At 40.5% G+C, this 19,125-nt stretch overlaps 1 protein-coding gene across 8 annotated transcripts in view; it reads right to left on the reverse strand.

Annotated features, from left to right (window-relative positions):
• CPLANE1 (ciliogenesis and planar polarity effector complex subunit 1) overlaps window positions 1-19,125 on the reverse strand; it is a 209,345-nt gene that overhangs the window by 83,223 nt on the left and 106,997 nt on the right. For 7 of the 8 annotated variants that reach the window (XM_073621364.1, XM_073621422.1, XM_073621394.1 and 4 more), the window contains exons 27-32: window positions 18,697-18,860; window positions 14,676-14,821; window positions 12,195-12,265; window positions 12,019-12,089; window positions 7,901-8,093; window positions 4,776-5,060 (exon numbers count right to left, since the gene is read on the reverse strand). In XM_073621364.1, the coding sequence (XP_073477465.1) occupies window positions 4,776-5,060; window positions 7,901-8,093; window positions 12,019-12,089; window positions 12,195-12,265; window positions 14,676-14,821; window positions 18,697-18,860 (930 nt within the window). The remainder of the gene's footprint in view (window positions 1-4,775; window positions 5,061-7,900; window positions 8,094-12,018; window positions 12,090-12,194; window positions 12,266-14,675; window positions 14,822-18,696; window positions 18,861-19,125) is intronic. The other variant, XM_073621384.1, reaches the window with a different exon arrangement.

The raw sequence follows: 19,125 nt of genomic DNA on the forward strand, positions 1-19,125 counted from the left end.
GTACACACTGGAAGTTCTCTTACATGGGTTGCATATTCATGTATTCAGCGTTATTTCCATATCATTGCGTTCAGTGCTATCTACAATTCAACCCAAAAGGGTACTCATTCCATTCAAAGGAATTGTTCATACTAACAGAGTAGTGTGCTAGGAACAGAATGCTACATTTTGGTGTGTTGAACTGCATTTTACTATCCAAAAGAATACAAATGGGATCCTTCATAAATGCTTCATAAAAGTTAACACATGTGGCTATTTCTTTTCCAATACTTTTTATTGGAGAAGTTTAGACAAACAATAAGGTACAAGTTTGTACAGGTGAATATCAAGCAATGGTGTTATATTGAAAAATAACAAAACCACTTCATCCTAATCATCTAAGTGATAATAGAGTGGCAGTCCTCAAGCACTGCGCCCTGAGGGGTAGAGTGATGACGTGCAAAAAGCACAGGGACACGGTGGTTGGGGTCATCCATATGCAGTAGGTAATTTAGAGGTCATAATCTCACATAATGTAATGCAGATCTACTATGCATATTCTGATCTTAAAAGGCTATGAAAATAGATTCTATAAGACTGAACACAATTTACAGTATCAGACAAAAGTACACCACGCTTCCATACTTAGGCTAGAAAATACCCGAAAGCCTGTGCCAAAGCGTTCATGGGAAATTATTATGAGAACTAAAAGAGGGGAAAAAATAAAAAGGGTAGCAAAAGAAGGAAAAGAAGAGAAATACAACCGATCACCATGTCCAAGACTACTGGCCCCGGGCCACCCCACCCACTAAGGAGACTGGTGATCTCTAATCCAGGGGTTCCAAACTTTTATAAATTGAAGTTGTTTGTCCCGGAGGATACTAGCCAATTTTTCAATCATCGCGATCCATTTCGTGTTTGACCAGCGCAAGTTTAAAGTGGAAGTCCATGCAAAAACTAAAATCCCTACATCTATAGCCACCAACATTCTAACACTAACCTATCTAGCCCTGAAAAGAAAAAAAAAATCAGTATACATAGGCGATCCGACCCGATCTTCAGTGGCGGAAGCTCTGGTCCCACGCTGAGCTGCCAGCCGCAGCTTCGCTGTGTGGGCGGGTGCAGAGGACACGTCCGACAATGGAAGCCCCATAGTACCTCTATGGGTGACGTCACTTCCCATTCATTTCCCAGCCGTTGTCGGATGTGTACTCAGCAGAGCGCCTGTAGAAAAGGTATGTATACTGATTTTTTCTGTTCAGGGCTAGAGAGGTTTGTGTTAGAATGTTGGTGGCTATAGATGCAGGTATTTTAGTTTTTGCATGGACTTCCACTTTAATCACAGGGGATTTCCATGGTGATTTTAGCTGCTAAAAAGATAAAGGCGAGGGTTCTGAGATGTTTGGGTAACTCACTCGATAGGTCAGAAAATAATGGCGTCTTAACATTTTTGGGGACGTACAACCCAGTCACAGAGTATACCAAATTAAATATTCTGGTCCAGAACCAGTGAAACCTTTGGACAGGTCCATCAAACATGGAACATATTTCCCTCCTGCCCACACCCCCTGAAATAATGGGGCGAGGTGTTGGGATAGATCTTAGCCAACAGTGCCAGGACAAGATAACATGTGGCTAGTTCTAAATTTTTTCCCTACCCTATGCAAAACAACTAGAAGTCAGCAAACACCTTGATTTATATGAGCGCACAGACAAATGTAAGTGAGCCTGTGTGCAGCCTTCTTGAGGAAACACTTCCAAATCCCATTATTCAATAAAAGTATTAAAGGCCAATTTAAGGCAAATTGTTTAAAAAAGTCCCCTAGCAAGTTTTAAACAAAGAAATCAGTTCTGGCTGCAATACTTACTTCCTCAATGGCACTGTCCCCCACAGTAATTACTTTCAGCCACTAGATGCCCTAAGTCTACTTAGTTAAATGACTCCCAGCATCATTAAATTGGACTTTGCAGTAAAATGCATGTTCAACATACACTGCACGGGCTCTTTACAAATCAACTACTATTAGAAGGTGTAAAAAGAACTTGTAAAGAAAGTTACTTACCTCACACCTGTCTTCCACCCGTGGTGCCTAGCTGAAGATAGCACCACACTTTTTTTGGCTCGTTTGTGGAGAATGCAAAATTGCTGTCTGAACAACTGACAGCAGACGCTAAGCCGTTCTCCGAGAAGCGATCCACCAGGGATCCCTTTTCAGAGCTTTGACCAGTGTGAATCTAGCCCAAAAGTGGTAAACTTAAGCCTAGTACACACCATCGGATTTTCCGCAGACAAAACCTCAGACTTCTGTCAGGAGGCGTGTGCCTGGATTTTGTCTTGCATACAAACGGCAAAACATTTTTGGCCAACAAACGAATGTAGTGACATACTACATGTTTTTTTCAGCCCTTTAGCACCACCCTTTGGGCTCCTTCTGCTAATTTCGTTTAGTAGTAGAAGTTTGGTGAGTGTTGATTCGCGCTTTTCATTTCGTGCTTTTCAGTTAGTTTCTGAATGGCCGTTCGTCAACCAGACATGTTGCGGAATCGGAGGAGATAACGTGTTCTTTATTATTGGCCTTGGAGTTATTGCTTTGACCCAAGTCCAGTCCAGGAACAGGAGAAGGAGGAGTTCTTGGATCAAAAATTGGTTGCTTTATTAAAGTGGATGTAAACCCGAAATTTTTTTTTTTTTATGTCATAATGTAGAGTATAAAATTTCCTATCATTTGAGCCCAGTCTTGCCACAAAGAGTTAATCCAGCTCTGAGCAATCCTCTTTTATTGTTCAGTGAGATAAATATTGACAAACAGAGAAAAACTCCCCCTTGCTGTGAGTGACAGGTGATTTACATATCTTGTGCACTAGCCTAAGGGACATGTATTATTTTTTAATTCCCTCCCACTCCTTTCTTATTTACAAACTGAAGCAGAGTAACACACAGTTTACTCTGCTCAGTTATCACAGGACCCAGGAGCGATCATTAATGAATACTCTGTGTGTCCCATTCAGAAAAGAAAGTGGCTGGTAAATGACATACCGGCCCCTTTCTCCGCTCTCCATTCTGACAGATCCCCCCCCCCCCATAGCCCATGGGAGAAAAGGAAGCCGGCTGCGGGGGGACGAGGGGGGGGGGGCGAAGGAGGAAGACACAGCAGGGCGGATGTGGAAGACACAGAGGGGGGCAAGTTAAGAAGGCGGTGGAGAACACGGGCGCTGGAGGGAGGAAGACACTGGGGACAGTCAGGGATGATCGGTGCAATGAAGACAGCTGTGAGCAGGGATCTCCCTGCATGGCTTTTCAGGTGGAAGCCGTCGGAGGGAGAGGAGAAGCAGATGATGAAAAGCCATGCAGGGAGATCGGTGCTCACAGCTGTCTCCATCGCACCGATCATCCCCGACTGTCACTGGACATTCATGTGTGCAAATTGCAGGACTGACAGGGGGCCGTGAGCACGCTCTGCTTTTACCCAGAACGCGCTCTGCCTCTCCTGTGCACGCTCTGGCCAAGGGGAGTGTAGAGGTGGGTGGGAGTCTGCTGACAACATGACTCCGCCCACCGAGGGCCGATAAAAGACACGCCCACTGAATCCGGAGTTTTTGGGGGCTCCAAACAGCTAAAGGGGAGACATTTGACAGGTAAGGATACATGCAGGAGGCATGTATATCCTTATAGTTTAGCACTATGGCAGTAGTTCATAATTGATGAGAGTGGGTTTACATCCACTTTAATCGTGACCAATTATGTCATATGCCTTTGCTGAGGGAGCTCCAGAAGTATAATCCGGATGATTTTCGGAATTATCTCCGGATGACGGATCCCTGCTTTCACCAACTCTTGGCATTGTTGACCCCCTATATTAAGAAGCAGGACACACGCATGAGGCTTTTATTTTATTTTTTGGTTGAATAATGATTTGATTTGTTATATTTTCTATATTTTTGGATGCATAGAATGCACTTTTTGGTTAAGTTCTATTGGCAGATAGCATGTCTAATTTCATTTGAAATAAAATTAAAAAAAAAAAAAAAATTGTGGAGAATAAATACTTAGCTATGTGTTTTACTTCAAATGACAGTTTGGGAGTAGGCAGTTACATTTAAAAAAATACAATGTAAAATTAACAAGGGACACCAACATAGTTGTATCTTTGATCTTAAAAACTATGGGACAATGGTGTTGTGGTAACTTGCCCAAAAAAATAAATTTAAAAAACATTATATTATTCTTGATATCACTAGAAAAAAAAGCCTTTGAAAATTAGTTTGCAATAACTCCATCAGTATCTCCAGCAAAGCAGCTTCATTATTATCCCATTAAAGAAGAGGAGAATTGTGCGCTGCATTTTGAGATTTCATAATTTGCCACGTCACGAATGTTAATTCTCCATTACGAATGCTGGTTTAAAAGACCGACCGCTGCGGAAAATTTTGAGGCCTGCCATCCAACATTTGTCTGCGGAAAATCCGACAACAATTGTCCAATGGATCGTACAAACGGTCGGATTTTCCACCAACAGCCTTTCATCACACAACTCCCGTTGGAAAATCCGATCGTGTGCATGAGGCTTAAGGTAAGCATGAGCAGCAGTTGAATGAGCCTGTTGTTTTGTCCTGTACAGGAAAAGCAAATGGTTCACTTTCAGTAAGCAAAAGTGAGGGTAGGATAAAATCCTACTTTGACATTCAGCAGAGTTTGAGTGGCATGAGAAGTGCAGCTGCTTACTGCTAAACATACTGTGCAAATACACAAAAATACATTCTAATATATGCGTGTGGAAAAAAAATTTTTAATGTACCTGTATATTCTCTTTATTGCCTGAGTGATTGACAGGCTTTGTCCCAGCAGCTTCACCTGTTACCGTCTTCACTGCTTGTTCTACGTCATCCTTCTGTGTCTGCAGAACAGTGTTAATCACTGGAGCTGGTGGAATGACCTGAAGTGGAACCTGTCCCACAGTAGGGTTGGTCACCAGGTTCCCGGTCACCTGTGCTGTATGCTGCATGATCTGCTGTATGGCTGGCAGGGCAGCAAAGGAAGACCCCACAACTTGCATCAAGCTCATGAAGTTGATCTGCTGGAGCTAAATAAACAAAATAAAAACAAGGTGTTCCAAAAAATGTATACACAATTTGAATGACTTTGAAGTCAGTATTTATTACAATATAGTTCACTTTCAAATCTTAAAATAAAAAAGTAAATTTTATGTATTTTATGTCTTTTTATTTAGTCTAATACACTGCATACATTTATACGTGCGACCATCATAATTAGTAATAGAGATATATATAAACTGATGTGTCCTATATTGAAATATATAACGCATAGGTACCATCCAAAGTGAAGAGAGCATCAAACAAGACCATGGCATTCATCAAAATGGGCGTGAAATAAGGCTATATATATATATATATATATATATATATATATATATATATATATATATATATATATATATATATTTATAAAAGCTCTAAGAAGCTGTTATTAGCATTTTTTCTGCTCCTTAAAGCTAAATAATGTTGTCCTAAGACACCTTTCACACTGGGGTGGTGCGGGCGTTAGTGGGAAAGTGCCGCTAGCGGGGCGGTTTTAACCCCCCAGAAGGGGTTAAAAAGGGGTTAAAAGTGCCCGCTTAGTGCTGCTTTCAACTCGCTTTGAAAGTGGCACCCATTCATTTCAAGGAATTTCCATTCACCACTCCTCCACCGCCCCAAAGATGCTGCTTGCAGGAACGCCACAGTGTGAAAGCACTGGGGCTTTCACACTGGGGCTTCAGAAGAGGCAGTTTACAGGCGCTATTTTTAGCGCAAAAAAGCCTGTAAAACGCCTCAGTGTGAAAGGGGTTTGAGTGTCCATGCACACTACTTTAGGCTATTAGCGTTGTTTGAGTTTCAGTGTCTGGGAGCAGAAAAAAAAATTGTTTTTGCAGAGTTTCTTGAAGCGTTTTTACAGCAGAAACTCCTAAACACTGCTAATTGCTCCTAATAGCATTTTTTTTCCCTTTTACTGCAAAAACCCTTATTAAAACAATAATGCTAATAAACGCTGCAAAAATGTTACTACTAAAAGCTATTACCAAAGTTTTTTTACTTAAAAAAAAAACGCAAGTGTGTATGGAGCCATATAAAGGCATCAATACCATAACAAATGATAAGTACCCGTATCCATACCATTATTACTAAAAGTTAGAGAATTAACAGTAGAATGGTGGTAACTGAGCTAATGGAAATCTGAGGGTTGACCTCATGTTATAAAACAGAGCAAGAAAGGGAGAAAGAGAAAAAATAACAAAAAAGGTGGTGTGGGGGTGGGGGGGGGGGGGTGAAGAACATGGGAAACATGGTGGCGAGAAAGTAAGGAGGGGTAAGGGTCCAAGCACTATGGTGTATCCAAGCTGGAGCATCTGACTGAGGATGGCAGTAAGTGAATCAGATATAAGAGGTAAACTTGTGGAAATGTCGGAACTTTTTTATACTTAGCACCTGGTTCAATTAACCACCACAATTGCACTTACTGGGCACCTCAGAATCCACACATTATGGGGGGACATCATGTTAATTTACCAGGGGTGACGATGTGGTGCGGCTTGTCAGCGCATGGATTAACTGGACCATTCTTTTTTGACGATAGTGTAACTGCTGCCATTTATTTGAACTTGCTGCTGGAATCTGTCACGCCATGTATTTAAGAAGATTTTGGAGATGAGGACTTTTACTTCCAACAAGATGGGGCGCCCCCACACTACTATCGTGATGTAAGGACCTATCTCAATGTGAATCTGTCAAACAGATGGATTGGGTGAAGAGGTTCAGTACAATGCCCTCCGCGTTTACCAGATCTCACACAACTGGGCTTTTTCTTATAGCGACTTCTAAAAGAAACTTTATTCTACAAAATTGGCCACTGTTGATGAATTAGGAATAGCCACTGAAAGAGAAAGCGCCCAACTAGCAAACAAAATGATTCTCTCCTTCGTCTTATCAGCAAAGCATGGACCAGAATGGTCATCAGTTTAAGAAATGTAAACATTTAGAAATTAAAATTTGAAATTGAACTTTTAATGGTGATAAATACAGACTTTTTAATCATTCCAATTGTGTATACATTTTTTTGGACACCCTACCATTTATATGGCAGCATTGATAATAGCTCGTTACAATCGCCGACTATTTTACACTTCAATATTTCAAATTGCTGTTTTTCTGCAATTGGCGGTCATTAGTAATCTTGTGCACAAAGTTCCCTATGGTACATGCACATCCCTCCAGACACTTTGCTTGCAGCTACCGGTATCAAATGAACAAATGCATTCAGCACTGAGCGCAGTATCAAGACCAACATCCTGCATTAAGAACAGCGAATGCCTGCACACTACCAACAAAAGCAGCCACAGGCATTGTGTCCAGGAACTAAGACTATAAGTAGAAAGAATAGAGAATAGAGGTGAAATTTAAGCTAAAACAAATCCAAGAGGCATGTGTAGTCCTAACCTGAATCTTGTTGTCCTTTGTGTATTTCTTCTACATCTGTGCAGGATTCCAGCATGAAACAACTCTTGCACTTTGCCTCTGTGCAGAAGTCTTATGTAATAGAGACCTTTCACCGATCCTCTCTCTCTTTGGGCAGAATGACTGGTCCTGAACCTAACCCCCCCCATGTAATTTACTGCAGGCAGCTTGTAATGGGTGAATCTGCTGGGTCCCAATCACAGCTCAGCTTTCTTTCTGATATCACTTCTAATTTTACAAGGCAGTATCTGGGTTTGCAAAAATAGTCGGTGCAACAAAGTGCATTTATATCATATGTAGCGAATGAGGAATATATTTAAATACAATTTTTGTGCGCAACAATTAGCTTTAACATTAAAATGTGCCCAGAATTAGCAAGAAAAAAAATATGTTCAGAAGCAATAGAATTTACCTGAAGTAATCTAAACATTTCATCTTGGAACAGCTGTCTGACGGTTTCTGAGGTGTTGGGAAGCTGAGTGCTTTGTCTTCCATCAGAAGTCAGTTCTGGCAGGTTGGCAAAAGGAGCAGGCGGTGGAGGAACATCTGGTGCACCGGGTGAAGGCTGTGGAAGTAGAGAACCAGTGGACATGGCTGGTTCACTGCTAAAACAAACCACACACAAAAACATAAACATTTCCCATTCATTACAACAAGGCTGAAAATCAGGATTTCTGCCGCATAAAAACCGGGTACCTGTATAATCTTTGTACTTTCATCTGTATGTGCTGCACACTGCCATTCTAAATTGGCTTCTCTCAGTTGTTGTTATATTCCTTTATTTAACCCTGGCATGTTTACTCACTGACTGTGTATCATCTCCACAGCAACTGACGCTGGCCATAAAGACATTCATTCACTAACAGACCTCTTTCTCTTTCCTATTTGTGTGTTTTAAGAAATACTCACACTATGCAATACAGTATGTGTTTAAAGGAGAACTGCAAGTAAAACACAGGATTCCATAATAAATATGCCATGACAATTATATAGTTTTTGTCCGACTAAGGGTAGACACCTGAAAAGATGCACCTCATCCCAAACCATAATTTATTCAAAAGAGAGAGAGAGAGAGGATTTGGGAAGGGACTATAGCGGTGCTTATAGAGATAAGAAACCAATCACAGGTATATAAAATATACATTTTTTTTTATTTTAACTAAGACTAAAACAGATAACAGAGTACAATATGTATAAAAAAAAAAAAAAAAAAAAAAAAAAAAAAAGGGCAAACAAAAAAAGTAAAAAAAAAAAAAAAAAAGAGGATTCAGTAGTGTATGTGAAGAAAACACAAAAATGATTTTTGCAGTTAACAACTGCAATCAATTACTGTGATTAAATAAAAACAAGAAATGTTCAAGTGATAAATTATCCCATGCAGTATAGTCCACAAAATGTAGCAGACAAATACAAACGTCATAGGGCATCAAAAAACATTTTTCTGTTCATCAGTAATTAAAACAAACAACGCCGCTTACCAGATACGGTATATCTCAGGTTATAGAGATCAAATGAGCACACACAGGAAGGATTACTCGGCAGAGGATCAGCTGTCTCCAAGCTCAGCAATAGCAGGATCCTTCCTCCTGTCACGGCTCAGCACTGCAGCGATGTTTCTTACTGGGTTTTCCAGGAGATAATTTCCATTCAAGGACGTGTGTTATAAAATAGAAGAGAGAGGCTTCATGGTGCAGTACTAAGAATTTATTCAAAAGGTTTCCATAAGCACGGACACCCAACAAAACTGGTATACAATGTTCAAAACAGCCGCGGCTCAAGCCAGCCAGCTGATGCGTGGTGACGTCAAGACCACCCGACACGTTTCCCTGTACAAGGCATCGACGGGGAAACGCGTCGGGTGGAGCTACAGGTCTTGACGTCACCACGCATCAGCTGGCTGGATTGAGCCGCGGCTGTTTTGAACATTGTATACCGCTTTTGTTGGGTGTCAGTGCTTAATGGAAACCTTTTGAATAAAATCTTAGTACTGCACCATGAAACCTCTCTTTTCTATTTTTTAACACACGTCCTTGAATGGAGTTTATCTCCTGGAAAACCCCAGTAAGAAACATTGCTGCAGTGCCAAGCCGTGACAGGAGGAAGGTTCCCGCTATTGCTGAGCTTGGATACAGCTGATCCTCTGCCAAGTAATCCTTCCTGTGTGTGCTCATTTGATCTCTATAACCTGAGATACACCGTATCTGGTAAGCGGCGTTGTTTGTTTTAATTACTGATGAACAGAAAAATCGTTTTTGATGCCCTATGAAGTTTGTATTTGTCTGCTACATTTTTTCAGCATTTTGTGGACTATACTGCATGGGATAATTTATCACTTGAACATTTCTTATTTTTATTTAATCACAGTAATTGATTGCAGTTGTTATCTGCAAAAATCATTTTTGTGTTTTTTTCACATACACTACTCAATCCTCTTTTTTTCACTTTTTTTGGTTGCGCTTTTTTCCTTTTGTATATTTTAATGAGCTGGATATTCTGTTTTTTTTTTTAGATGCTGCATCTTTTTTTAATATTCATTATATAGATTTGTATCAATTTTATTTATATATTGTTGGGGTTTAGCGCAGATTTTCTCCTATATCTAACAGAGTACAATAAGTCGTTGAGTTTCATAGAGTATCTCCATTAAGGTGGTTAAACATAGAGGCTTTATAAGGATTGAATGATCGTATGTTATCCTGACATGTTTCGCCTCATGACTTCATCAGGGGATACAAGCATCAACCATAGACTAGCAGAAAAGACAAAAAGAAAAAATATGTAATATGAGAAAAATATAACAAAAATACAGTAAATATTATAACACAGAATCAATTTTGCCAAAGTTCACCAAAAGACAGAGAAAGACTCACCACCTCAGGGCCCACCCCCCCAGCACAAGGGGAGGAGAGGGGTCAACCACAATGCGGAGAAAGCCAAGAACGGAGAGCACTATGCGGCCATAGTGAGCACACACAACAATCAAGCTAACAAGAAAAGAGTAAGAAACCTACAATAAATCTACTTGTTGAATATTATCAGAAAAAATTTTAAAAAATAGCAGATGAATGCAGCCCACAAAAAAGAGGGGCTGCCTCAGGGATAAACCTCAATAATATAGTCAAAAAGTTCCTGAATAGAATACGTACTAAAAACAAATAGACTCAAAGCTTAGAGATGAGAAAGGAGGGGCATCAGTTTATGAAAAACCAAAGGTCCAATGGAAACGCAGTAATAATTCTTATATTTCTTCTTTCTAGCTATAGTCCTTATTACTGCGTTTCCACTGGACCTTTAGTTTTTCATATACAGGCGCCTCTCCTTTCTCATCTCTAAGCTCTGAGTCTATTTGTTTTTAGTAAGTATTCTATTCAGGAATTTTTTGACTATATTATTGAGGTTTATCCCTTAGGCAGCCCCTCTTTTTTATGGGCTGCATTTCTCTGCTATTTTTTAATTTTTATTATTTTTTCTGTTAATATTAAAGGAGTAGATTTATTGTAGGTTTTTTTCCTATTCTTTTCTTGTTAGCTTGGTTGTTGTGTGTGCTCGCTATGGCCGCATAGTGCTCTCGGTTCTTGGCTTTCTCCGCATTGTGGTTGACCCCTCTCCTCCCCTTGTGCTGGGGGGTGGGCCCCGAGGTGGTGAGTCTCTCTGTCTTTTGGTGAACTTTGGCAAAATCACTTCTTTGTTTTAATGTTTACTGTATTTTTTGTTATATTTTTCTCATACTACATATAGTTTTCTTTTTGCCTTTTCCGCTAGTCTATGGTTGATGTGTATATCCCCTATTGAAGCTGTGAGGCGAAACATGACGGGATAACATACGATCATTCAATCTTTATAAAGCCTCTATGTTTAACCACCTTAATGGAGATACTCTATGAAACTCAACGACTTATTTTACTCTGTCATCTGTTTTAGTCTTTGTTAAACTAAAAAACATTTTGTATATTTTATATACCTGTGATTGGTTTCTTATTATCTATATAAGCACCGCTATAGTCCCTTCCCAAATCCCCTCTCTCTTGAATAAATGCCATGACAATATCTGGGCACCTATGTCTGCAATTTTGGTTTCGGTTGTCTAGTGTAAAGCCAGCCATAGACGGTTCGGATCTCAGCCGGTTCAGCAGGGACCAGCCGAGATTCGGCCCATGTATGGGCAGGCCGAATGTACCCAAATTAATTGATCAACTTTGGTACAACCAGCCTGTTGAATTGTAAATGCGAATATTGCAATTAAAGCCACTAGCAGCAATCACTGTGTTCTCCTGGCAGGGATGGCTTCCCCTTCTCCCCCATTGGGAGAACACAATGGCTCCATGGGAGAGATCCCCCCATCAACACTGGCTGTGTTTATGAGGGAATTAAGCAATTTTCTTTCCTGCAACCCGTGCAAGGGCCAACTTAAGAGTCAACAACCCCAATTCAGATTTTGGCCTTTTACCCCAAAGCCTGCTTGTGCTTTGTTCTGACAATAAACCTCTTCCTTATTGAATTTACTATGAAACAGGAATAACCAAATCTTACTGTAACTGTTCTGGTATTCCATCTACAAATGATTCTTCGGGATCCTCTGCATTCTGATCAGAGTATACATTCTGTACAACAGAAGCGCCACATAAAATGAATCAGACTTGTATTATTATTTTTATTAGATTTCCTATTTAGTGCGTGTTACAGTCAGACTTGAGTGGTTCACATACCTCTACTTGTGTTGGCACAGGCCGTATATCGACTGAAATTTTGGGGCTTCTCTGGGTGTCAGGCATTTCATCTTTAGAGAAAATATAAAGAGTTAGCCTAAGCTGAACCTAACTAAAGTTGCTGCTAAATATGTAATTATTTTACACTTCAATCCTTTGTCATCTTTTGTACTTGATCACTGCCATGCCATAGCTTTGATTTTCTTTCTCATATATCCATTTTCTCCCACTCCAGTATTCCATTCCTTCCTATTTACCATCACACAACTTATCAGTCAAAGAACTTTTATTTAATCCCTTCAATGACTGAGGGTGAAAAAAAATCTTAACACCTGAACATAGTTTTGAAACTTTGACATGTGGTTTGTGACAGTCCTAGGCCCTTCCACGGCATGATATTAGAAAAAAATGACACAGGATTCGCATTAAGGCAGAGTGCAAAGCTCCAGAGTATTCATTATGAGTGGAGAAAACTGTTTTTACAGCTCTCTCCAGGTTTGCTAGTCCCAGATCTGGGTCTGGAGCTTGGAGACTTTGAAGAGATTTGGGTGGGGAGAAGTCTCCAATCCAGTGTCCAAATCTTATTGGAAAGGGACAGGCTGTACAATGACTGATCACTGTGACAGCCAAGCAGAGGCTATCACATCGATCAGATGATTAGGGAACGATTGTTCATACAAGACCTAGGGGTTGGTTCTCTGTTCTGGGAGCACACTGTGCAGCACGCTCCCAGCACAAAACGCACTGACAAAGACTCACTTCTGTGAGGCCGCATATGTGTATACAGTTGGTGGGAAGGGGTTAATCCGTAAAGGGGACCAAGTGCATGTTGGAATCCATCCTGTCATTGCTAGGTAGCGTGGGCAAGCAGTTCCAACATACAATGCTATTATCATGTCTGTTCTTGCATCATGTCTTCTCTTCCCTTGTCATTTATCTCCCCTTTGCTTTAACATCATTCTGATTCAAATAGCCAATCCAACAACCCTTTTTTATTCCCAATCATTATTCCTACATCATTTCAATCCTCTATACATGTATTCATCTTTCCCTTTTCACCCAGTTAGATCTTCATTAGGACCTGCGCTTTGCCTTTTCTATTAAGCCCACATTCTATTGGTCTCCAGATCCACCTGTATGTACCATACTTCCCATCCCTACTTTCAGATTGTGTGTTGTCATTGTCTTTGTTTTATTGTATTTTTCAGACCTTAGTTACATCACTGTGAATTTTCAAACAGTGGTTTGTAAAATTTACCCCCTGTGGCAATTTTCTTGTGCTCAGGAGATACATCTGCTTGTTAAAACAAACTCATTATTTCAAAATAAGCATTTTAGCATACAGTTGATTTCCAAAAGAGGTCTGAGAAACAAAATATTGATTAAAGGGGTTGTAAAGGTAATTTTTTTTTTTAAATAACAAACATGTTATACTTACCTCCACTGTGCAGCACGTTTTGCACAGAGTGGCCCCTAACCTGGTCTTCTGGGGTCCCTCGGCGGCTGTCTCAGCTCCTTCCCACAAGAACTAAACACCTTCATGCAAGCTCTCTCGCATGGTGTTTAGTTCTTGCGGGCGTGCTCCCGTGATACAGCCGGCGACTGTATCACTCGGCCCCGCCCCCCGGCAAGCCGCGTCATTGGATGTGTTTGACAGCAGCGCGCGCCAATGGCTGCGCTACTTTCAATCCATCCACTCTAGCCAATCAACGGCCAGGCTGAGGGGCGAAGAGGAAATCGGGGGTGAGTGCAGCAGGTGAACGGGCTCAGGTAAGTAAAATGGGGGTGCTGAGGGGGCTGGTATTGTCGGATGTTTTTTCACCCTAATGCATAGGATGCATTAGGGTGAAAAAACATGAAACGTGAACCTTTCTTTACAACCCCTTTAATAAGAGTTATATTGCTACTCATGTTCACTTATCAAAGCGTTTATTAGAAAAAATGTGGCCCCATCTACTCAGAGAGTACATACCATAACTAAAAAGAAAAATTACCACGAACCAGTGACAAAATGTTTTCCTATTATAAGAAATTCAATGCTTCCTCTGGCTTGGCATCAATAATAAATTCCTGGAATTCATAAAGACTGGCACAGGCAGATTTTGCAAAAGTGTCTCTCATGCATTCTAAAAGTGGTGAAGAATGCGCCAAATTCATATACCGGTCTAGAATGCTGTGAGACACTTTCGCAAAATTTGTCTGAGCCAGTCTTTCTCTCTGTACGCCAAAAGAAAGTTGGTCTTGAATTAGCTCCACTTTTAAATTTGGTGCATTCAATCAGAAACAATGTAAAAGTGTCACGTTCAATGTGACCCAATGTAAAAGTGGCGCATTTTAGAAATGAATTTGGTGCACGAGTCGCTGCCAGAACCAAAAGCGTTGAACGTACTTCATGAATTTGGCGCAATACATTAACAAAAGGAATTAATGCCAAAAAAGTGACGCAGCAGCTTTATTGAATTCCTCCTAATGAGTCTTCACCTTCTGTTTCTGAAGGGACGGGGATTTGCTCCACCACAGGATATTCAGACAGGACAGATGTGTCATCCAGAGACTTATCCATGGAGGTTACTTGTTGCCTTTCCTGGCTCCCATCACAGCTTCCCCTGCTTTCATTTGACGATGCTCTAACAAAAAAAAGACACAATGAGAAAAAAATGTACTGGATTGTTTAAAGTGGAGCTCCAGCCCTCCTACCAAAAAAAATAAAGTCATCATCTACAAATACTGTAGCTGCTGCCTTTTAATACTAGGACACTTACTGCCCTGGAATCCCATGATGTTGGCACTCTAGCTGATTTTTCAATCGGCTCTCGGGTTCTGCCACCGCCATTCCTTGTAAGGGAAACCGGCAGCCGACTCCCTACTGCGTATACATGAAGCGTGCTGCACTTTGTTAATGGCCTGGCGGCTGGGGAAGGAAGAGGGGGCCGAACTTCCGGGGGACTTTGCCGTGCCAAAGTCCCCCAGAAGTATGAACAGGTACCTGTCAAAAACAGGTCTCCCCCCCCCCCCCCCCGAAAGGTAACAAGTGTGGCAGCGGAGGGGGGGGGGCCAACAAGTGGAGCCGCCCCTTTTGAGTGGAGCTCCGCTTTGAGGTCTCTATTATACATACAAATAAATTACTAGAAAATAAACTGTAGCAATATACAGTAATAGATGACCTATTTTACCCTGCAAACTATATAACGTATGCAAGGTTTTGCCTTGCTACACGGCCACTGTACATTACTGAGGCTTATACCAGCATCATGATGACATGCAAAGTGTAGTGACCTATAACAACCAATCGTATCTCAAATTACTTGAAGCGAAACTTTAGTCCTGTTAGATGACTTCAGGCTGGCCCCTTTTACAGATCTAGCCATGTAAAACATAAAAAAACTGCTTAAAATCCAGTAATAGACTGTCGCACCCGGCTGTGCACATGCTCAGTTGCTCTCCCATTTTAGGCACTGCCAAGTTTGTAGAGGCCGATCTGCTAAGAGCCTTAAGGTGGAATTAAACCCTCCTATCTTTTACAGCCAAAGAAGCTGCTTCTGTTTGATCTGCAACTGCCATGGTGCTGCACATGTTATTGGTTATGACACCAGACATTTGATGGTTTGACAGTTTGGTTGAGGACACAAGCAAATGTGACGGCTAGCAATTCTGGCATTCCAGGAATGCAACTAGTTTTTAAAATCGATAAATTGATGGGTTTAGTTCTGCGTTATGATTTACTGCTGTTCAGGGGCTCTGGACTTTAACAAATTGGCAGCCTCCAGCAAGAAGAAACAGCAGCAATGCTGGAGTCAATTTACAGCACACATTGATTTTGATAGCATAATTATTCATGTGGAATGAATGTTCCTTGCTAAAGAACATTATTTTTTATCAAGTTGTTATAAAGTAAAGTTCCTCTTTAAGTTAGGTCATTAAAAGATGGATTCTAAGGGTCTGCTATAAAACAATGGTCATTTGTATACTGCCCTACTGAAATAGCCCATTTGATGCGATTTAAAATAGTGACAAAATGATGTACATATACACAGTACAAACATATAACCATATTGTGCACGTTCCTTTGCATAAGAATTTGTACTCATCCTCATTTACATATAAATCGCTAAATATATGTTAATACAAAATAGCACGCTCAGTTCCACCCTACTGCTTCCCATTAACACAGTCTCACTTCTGTGGCAATGCTAAAAACTGAGACATTGGGATAATTTACTAAGGGCAAATATACTGTGCACTGCAAGTGCACTTGTTCCAGAGCTTAGTAAATGAGGTAAAGCTTCATTTTGCAAGGAATACCCTATCACACGTAGGGTAAAAAAAAAAAAAACAGCATGTTGCTTGCACATTAGATGCTAGAAATCAACAGAGCTTCCCCTACTAAGGTCTAATTCACACCTAAGCATTTTTAGCGCTTTTTGCATTTTGCAGATTTGTACTACAGAACATGTTCCATAGGAAACCATGTTAAATGAACTGTAGTGCAAATCTGCAAAATGCACTAAAAATGCATAGGTGTGAATCAGGTCTTCGATCTAGAGCAAGTGCACAGTATATTTGTATTTTAGTAAATCAACCCCTTTGACTACTGACAAATACCAGGAGAGGAAGCTTACATCTTTAAACTGGACTACATACACCTACTACAGAATATAAAATACAAGTATATACTATTTAAAAATACACCCTATGTAACTACAGAATATAACTACAGAATATAAAATACAAGTACATACTCTTTAAAATGTGTACTGATATACTGTACAGCATTTTTAATAGTATTTTTAAAGTAATGTTCTAAGAGAGGATCTAGTGCAAACTATCAACATTCATGTTGGTCAAATATCGAATACATGTTCTACAGCTACAATATGCATGCAGTATAATGTCACCACAACATAGTAAAATACATTTAGGCCCCATGTACACGGGACGATGCTAAAACACATGTTCAGAGGCAGTTGGACGCTTTTTTCAACTGCCTCTGAACTCATTCAATGTTATCCTATGTGACCATGTACACAGTCTCGTTTATTGCCGTTTTTAGGCAGTTACGTTTAACAGCGTTTCTTCAAAAGCAAAAAAATGGGTTCAGACGCCGAAGTTTCCGACGTTTCAGACGCGTCTAAACTTGGCTAAACGCGGTAACCTGCATTTAGCTGCATTTCGTTTATAGGCGTTTATCGTCATTTAAAAAAATATATATATATATATATTTTTTTTTTTTAGAAACGCTTCTGAACGCAAATGCGGCAAAAAGCGCTAAACGCTTCTGTCAAGTTAAATCGTTCAGGAGAGGTTATAAAAACATCCCGTGTACATGAAGCCTAACAGTGCCTATGAAACTAGCAGACAGGAAAACAAAAGCCTGCAATGAAGTAGGGAGATGCTTCCATGGTAAAGGTTATGAACGTGCAAACAGAGGGAAAGGGCAGGCATACCCTTATGTCTGATCCCCATACTGAGACAACTACAGTCGAGATGCATTTCCTTTATTGAAAACATTTAAAGTGGGATTCCGGCTTTGAAAAAAAAGAATTTAAAGTCAGCAGCTACAAACACTGTAGCTGCTGACTTTAAATAAGCACACTTACCTGTCCTGGGTGCCCGCGATGTCGGCCGCCCGAGACCGACCCGTCCCTCGGCTCTCGGGTCCCGGCACCACCATCCTAACTAAGAGAAACAGGCAGTGGAGCCTTACGGCTTCACTGCCCGTTTCCTACTGCACATGCGCGAGTCGCACAGCGCTGTGTGAATGGGACGCGATGTGTTGTGGGACACACACAGTTCCCATAACACACCGCGCCCCATTCCCCAGAAGACAACGCGGGGAGGAGAAGACTGAAGATCACCGTGGTGTAGGAAGACTGCCTAGCAACAGCCATTTCACGTAAGTTAGAAAAAAAATTTTTTTTCCTCCATTTTTTAGGTATTTTTTTATGCAATTTTTTTTTTCAGGGTGGACCTCCACTTTAAGGGAAAGAAAAGGAAGAATTTAAGCTTCACAGTTTAAAGTTGGAACAAACTAGAAAATGGCCAGGATACATAATTAATTGAACGACCAGCCAGAGTGTACTAACCCAACACTGGTGGCTACAGATCTGTATACACTGTTTGGAAGTGCATGTTTCATAATTTTACTATTTGTACTTTACCTATTTTAATGAAAACTTATTGAAAATGAAAAGAAATGAGACCAGATTGTTTGTTCTGTACAATGCTTTTACTGTGTCAAAGATTTAGTAAATGACCCATTGGGGTTGATTTACCAAAACTGAAGAGTGAAAAATCTGTGCTTGGTAACCAATCGGCTTATAAACTTCAGCTTGTTCAATTAGGCTTTGACAAAAAAAAACCTGGAAGCGGATTGGTTTCTATGCAGAGCTGCACCAGATTTTGCACGCTTAAGTTTTATGTAAATCTTCCCCAATGTGTTTTGACTGCATTGCAGCAGCTTTAGACCAATGCTGGTGAAGGTTAGATTTAACAAAACGCTCACCTGCAGTCACTTTGCTCTAATAGCTCAGGATCCTCCTCATGTACTATACTGAGGGACCCTCTTTCTGACTCCGAATCATCATCCTCCACCGAGGCTTCTCTCTGTAAGCTGGGCTTCATGTCATGGTGGACAATGGGAGCTACAATGTACTGTCTTGGTGGAACCTGAAAAAGAACACATGTATTAAGAGATTTACATAGAATGCTACAATAAAAAAAACTTTTGTTTTTCTGTAGTTAGAAGGTTTCAGACATATTGTGAAAGGAGTGTCACTGCTACATAAATTTCTTAAATAAACAAAAATAAACTAAAGAAGCTGTAAGGGATTCCAATTATTCTGTAAAACTTTGTCAAACTTTCAGGCTGCATTTACACCTGAGCGTTTTCAGCTCATAAAACGCTCGTAAAACGCCCGAAAAAACGTCTGAA

This window comes from Aquarana catesbeiana, linkage group LG01 (assembly GCF_042186555.1).
Source record: "Aquarana catesbeiana isolate 2022-GZ linkage group LG01, ASM4218655v1, whole genome shotgun sequence".
Taxonomy (NCBI): Eukaryota; Metazoa; Chordata; class Amphibia; order Anura; family Ranidae; genus Aquarana; species Aquarana catesbeiana.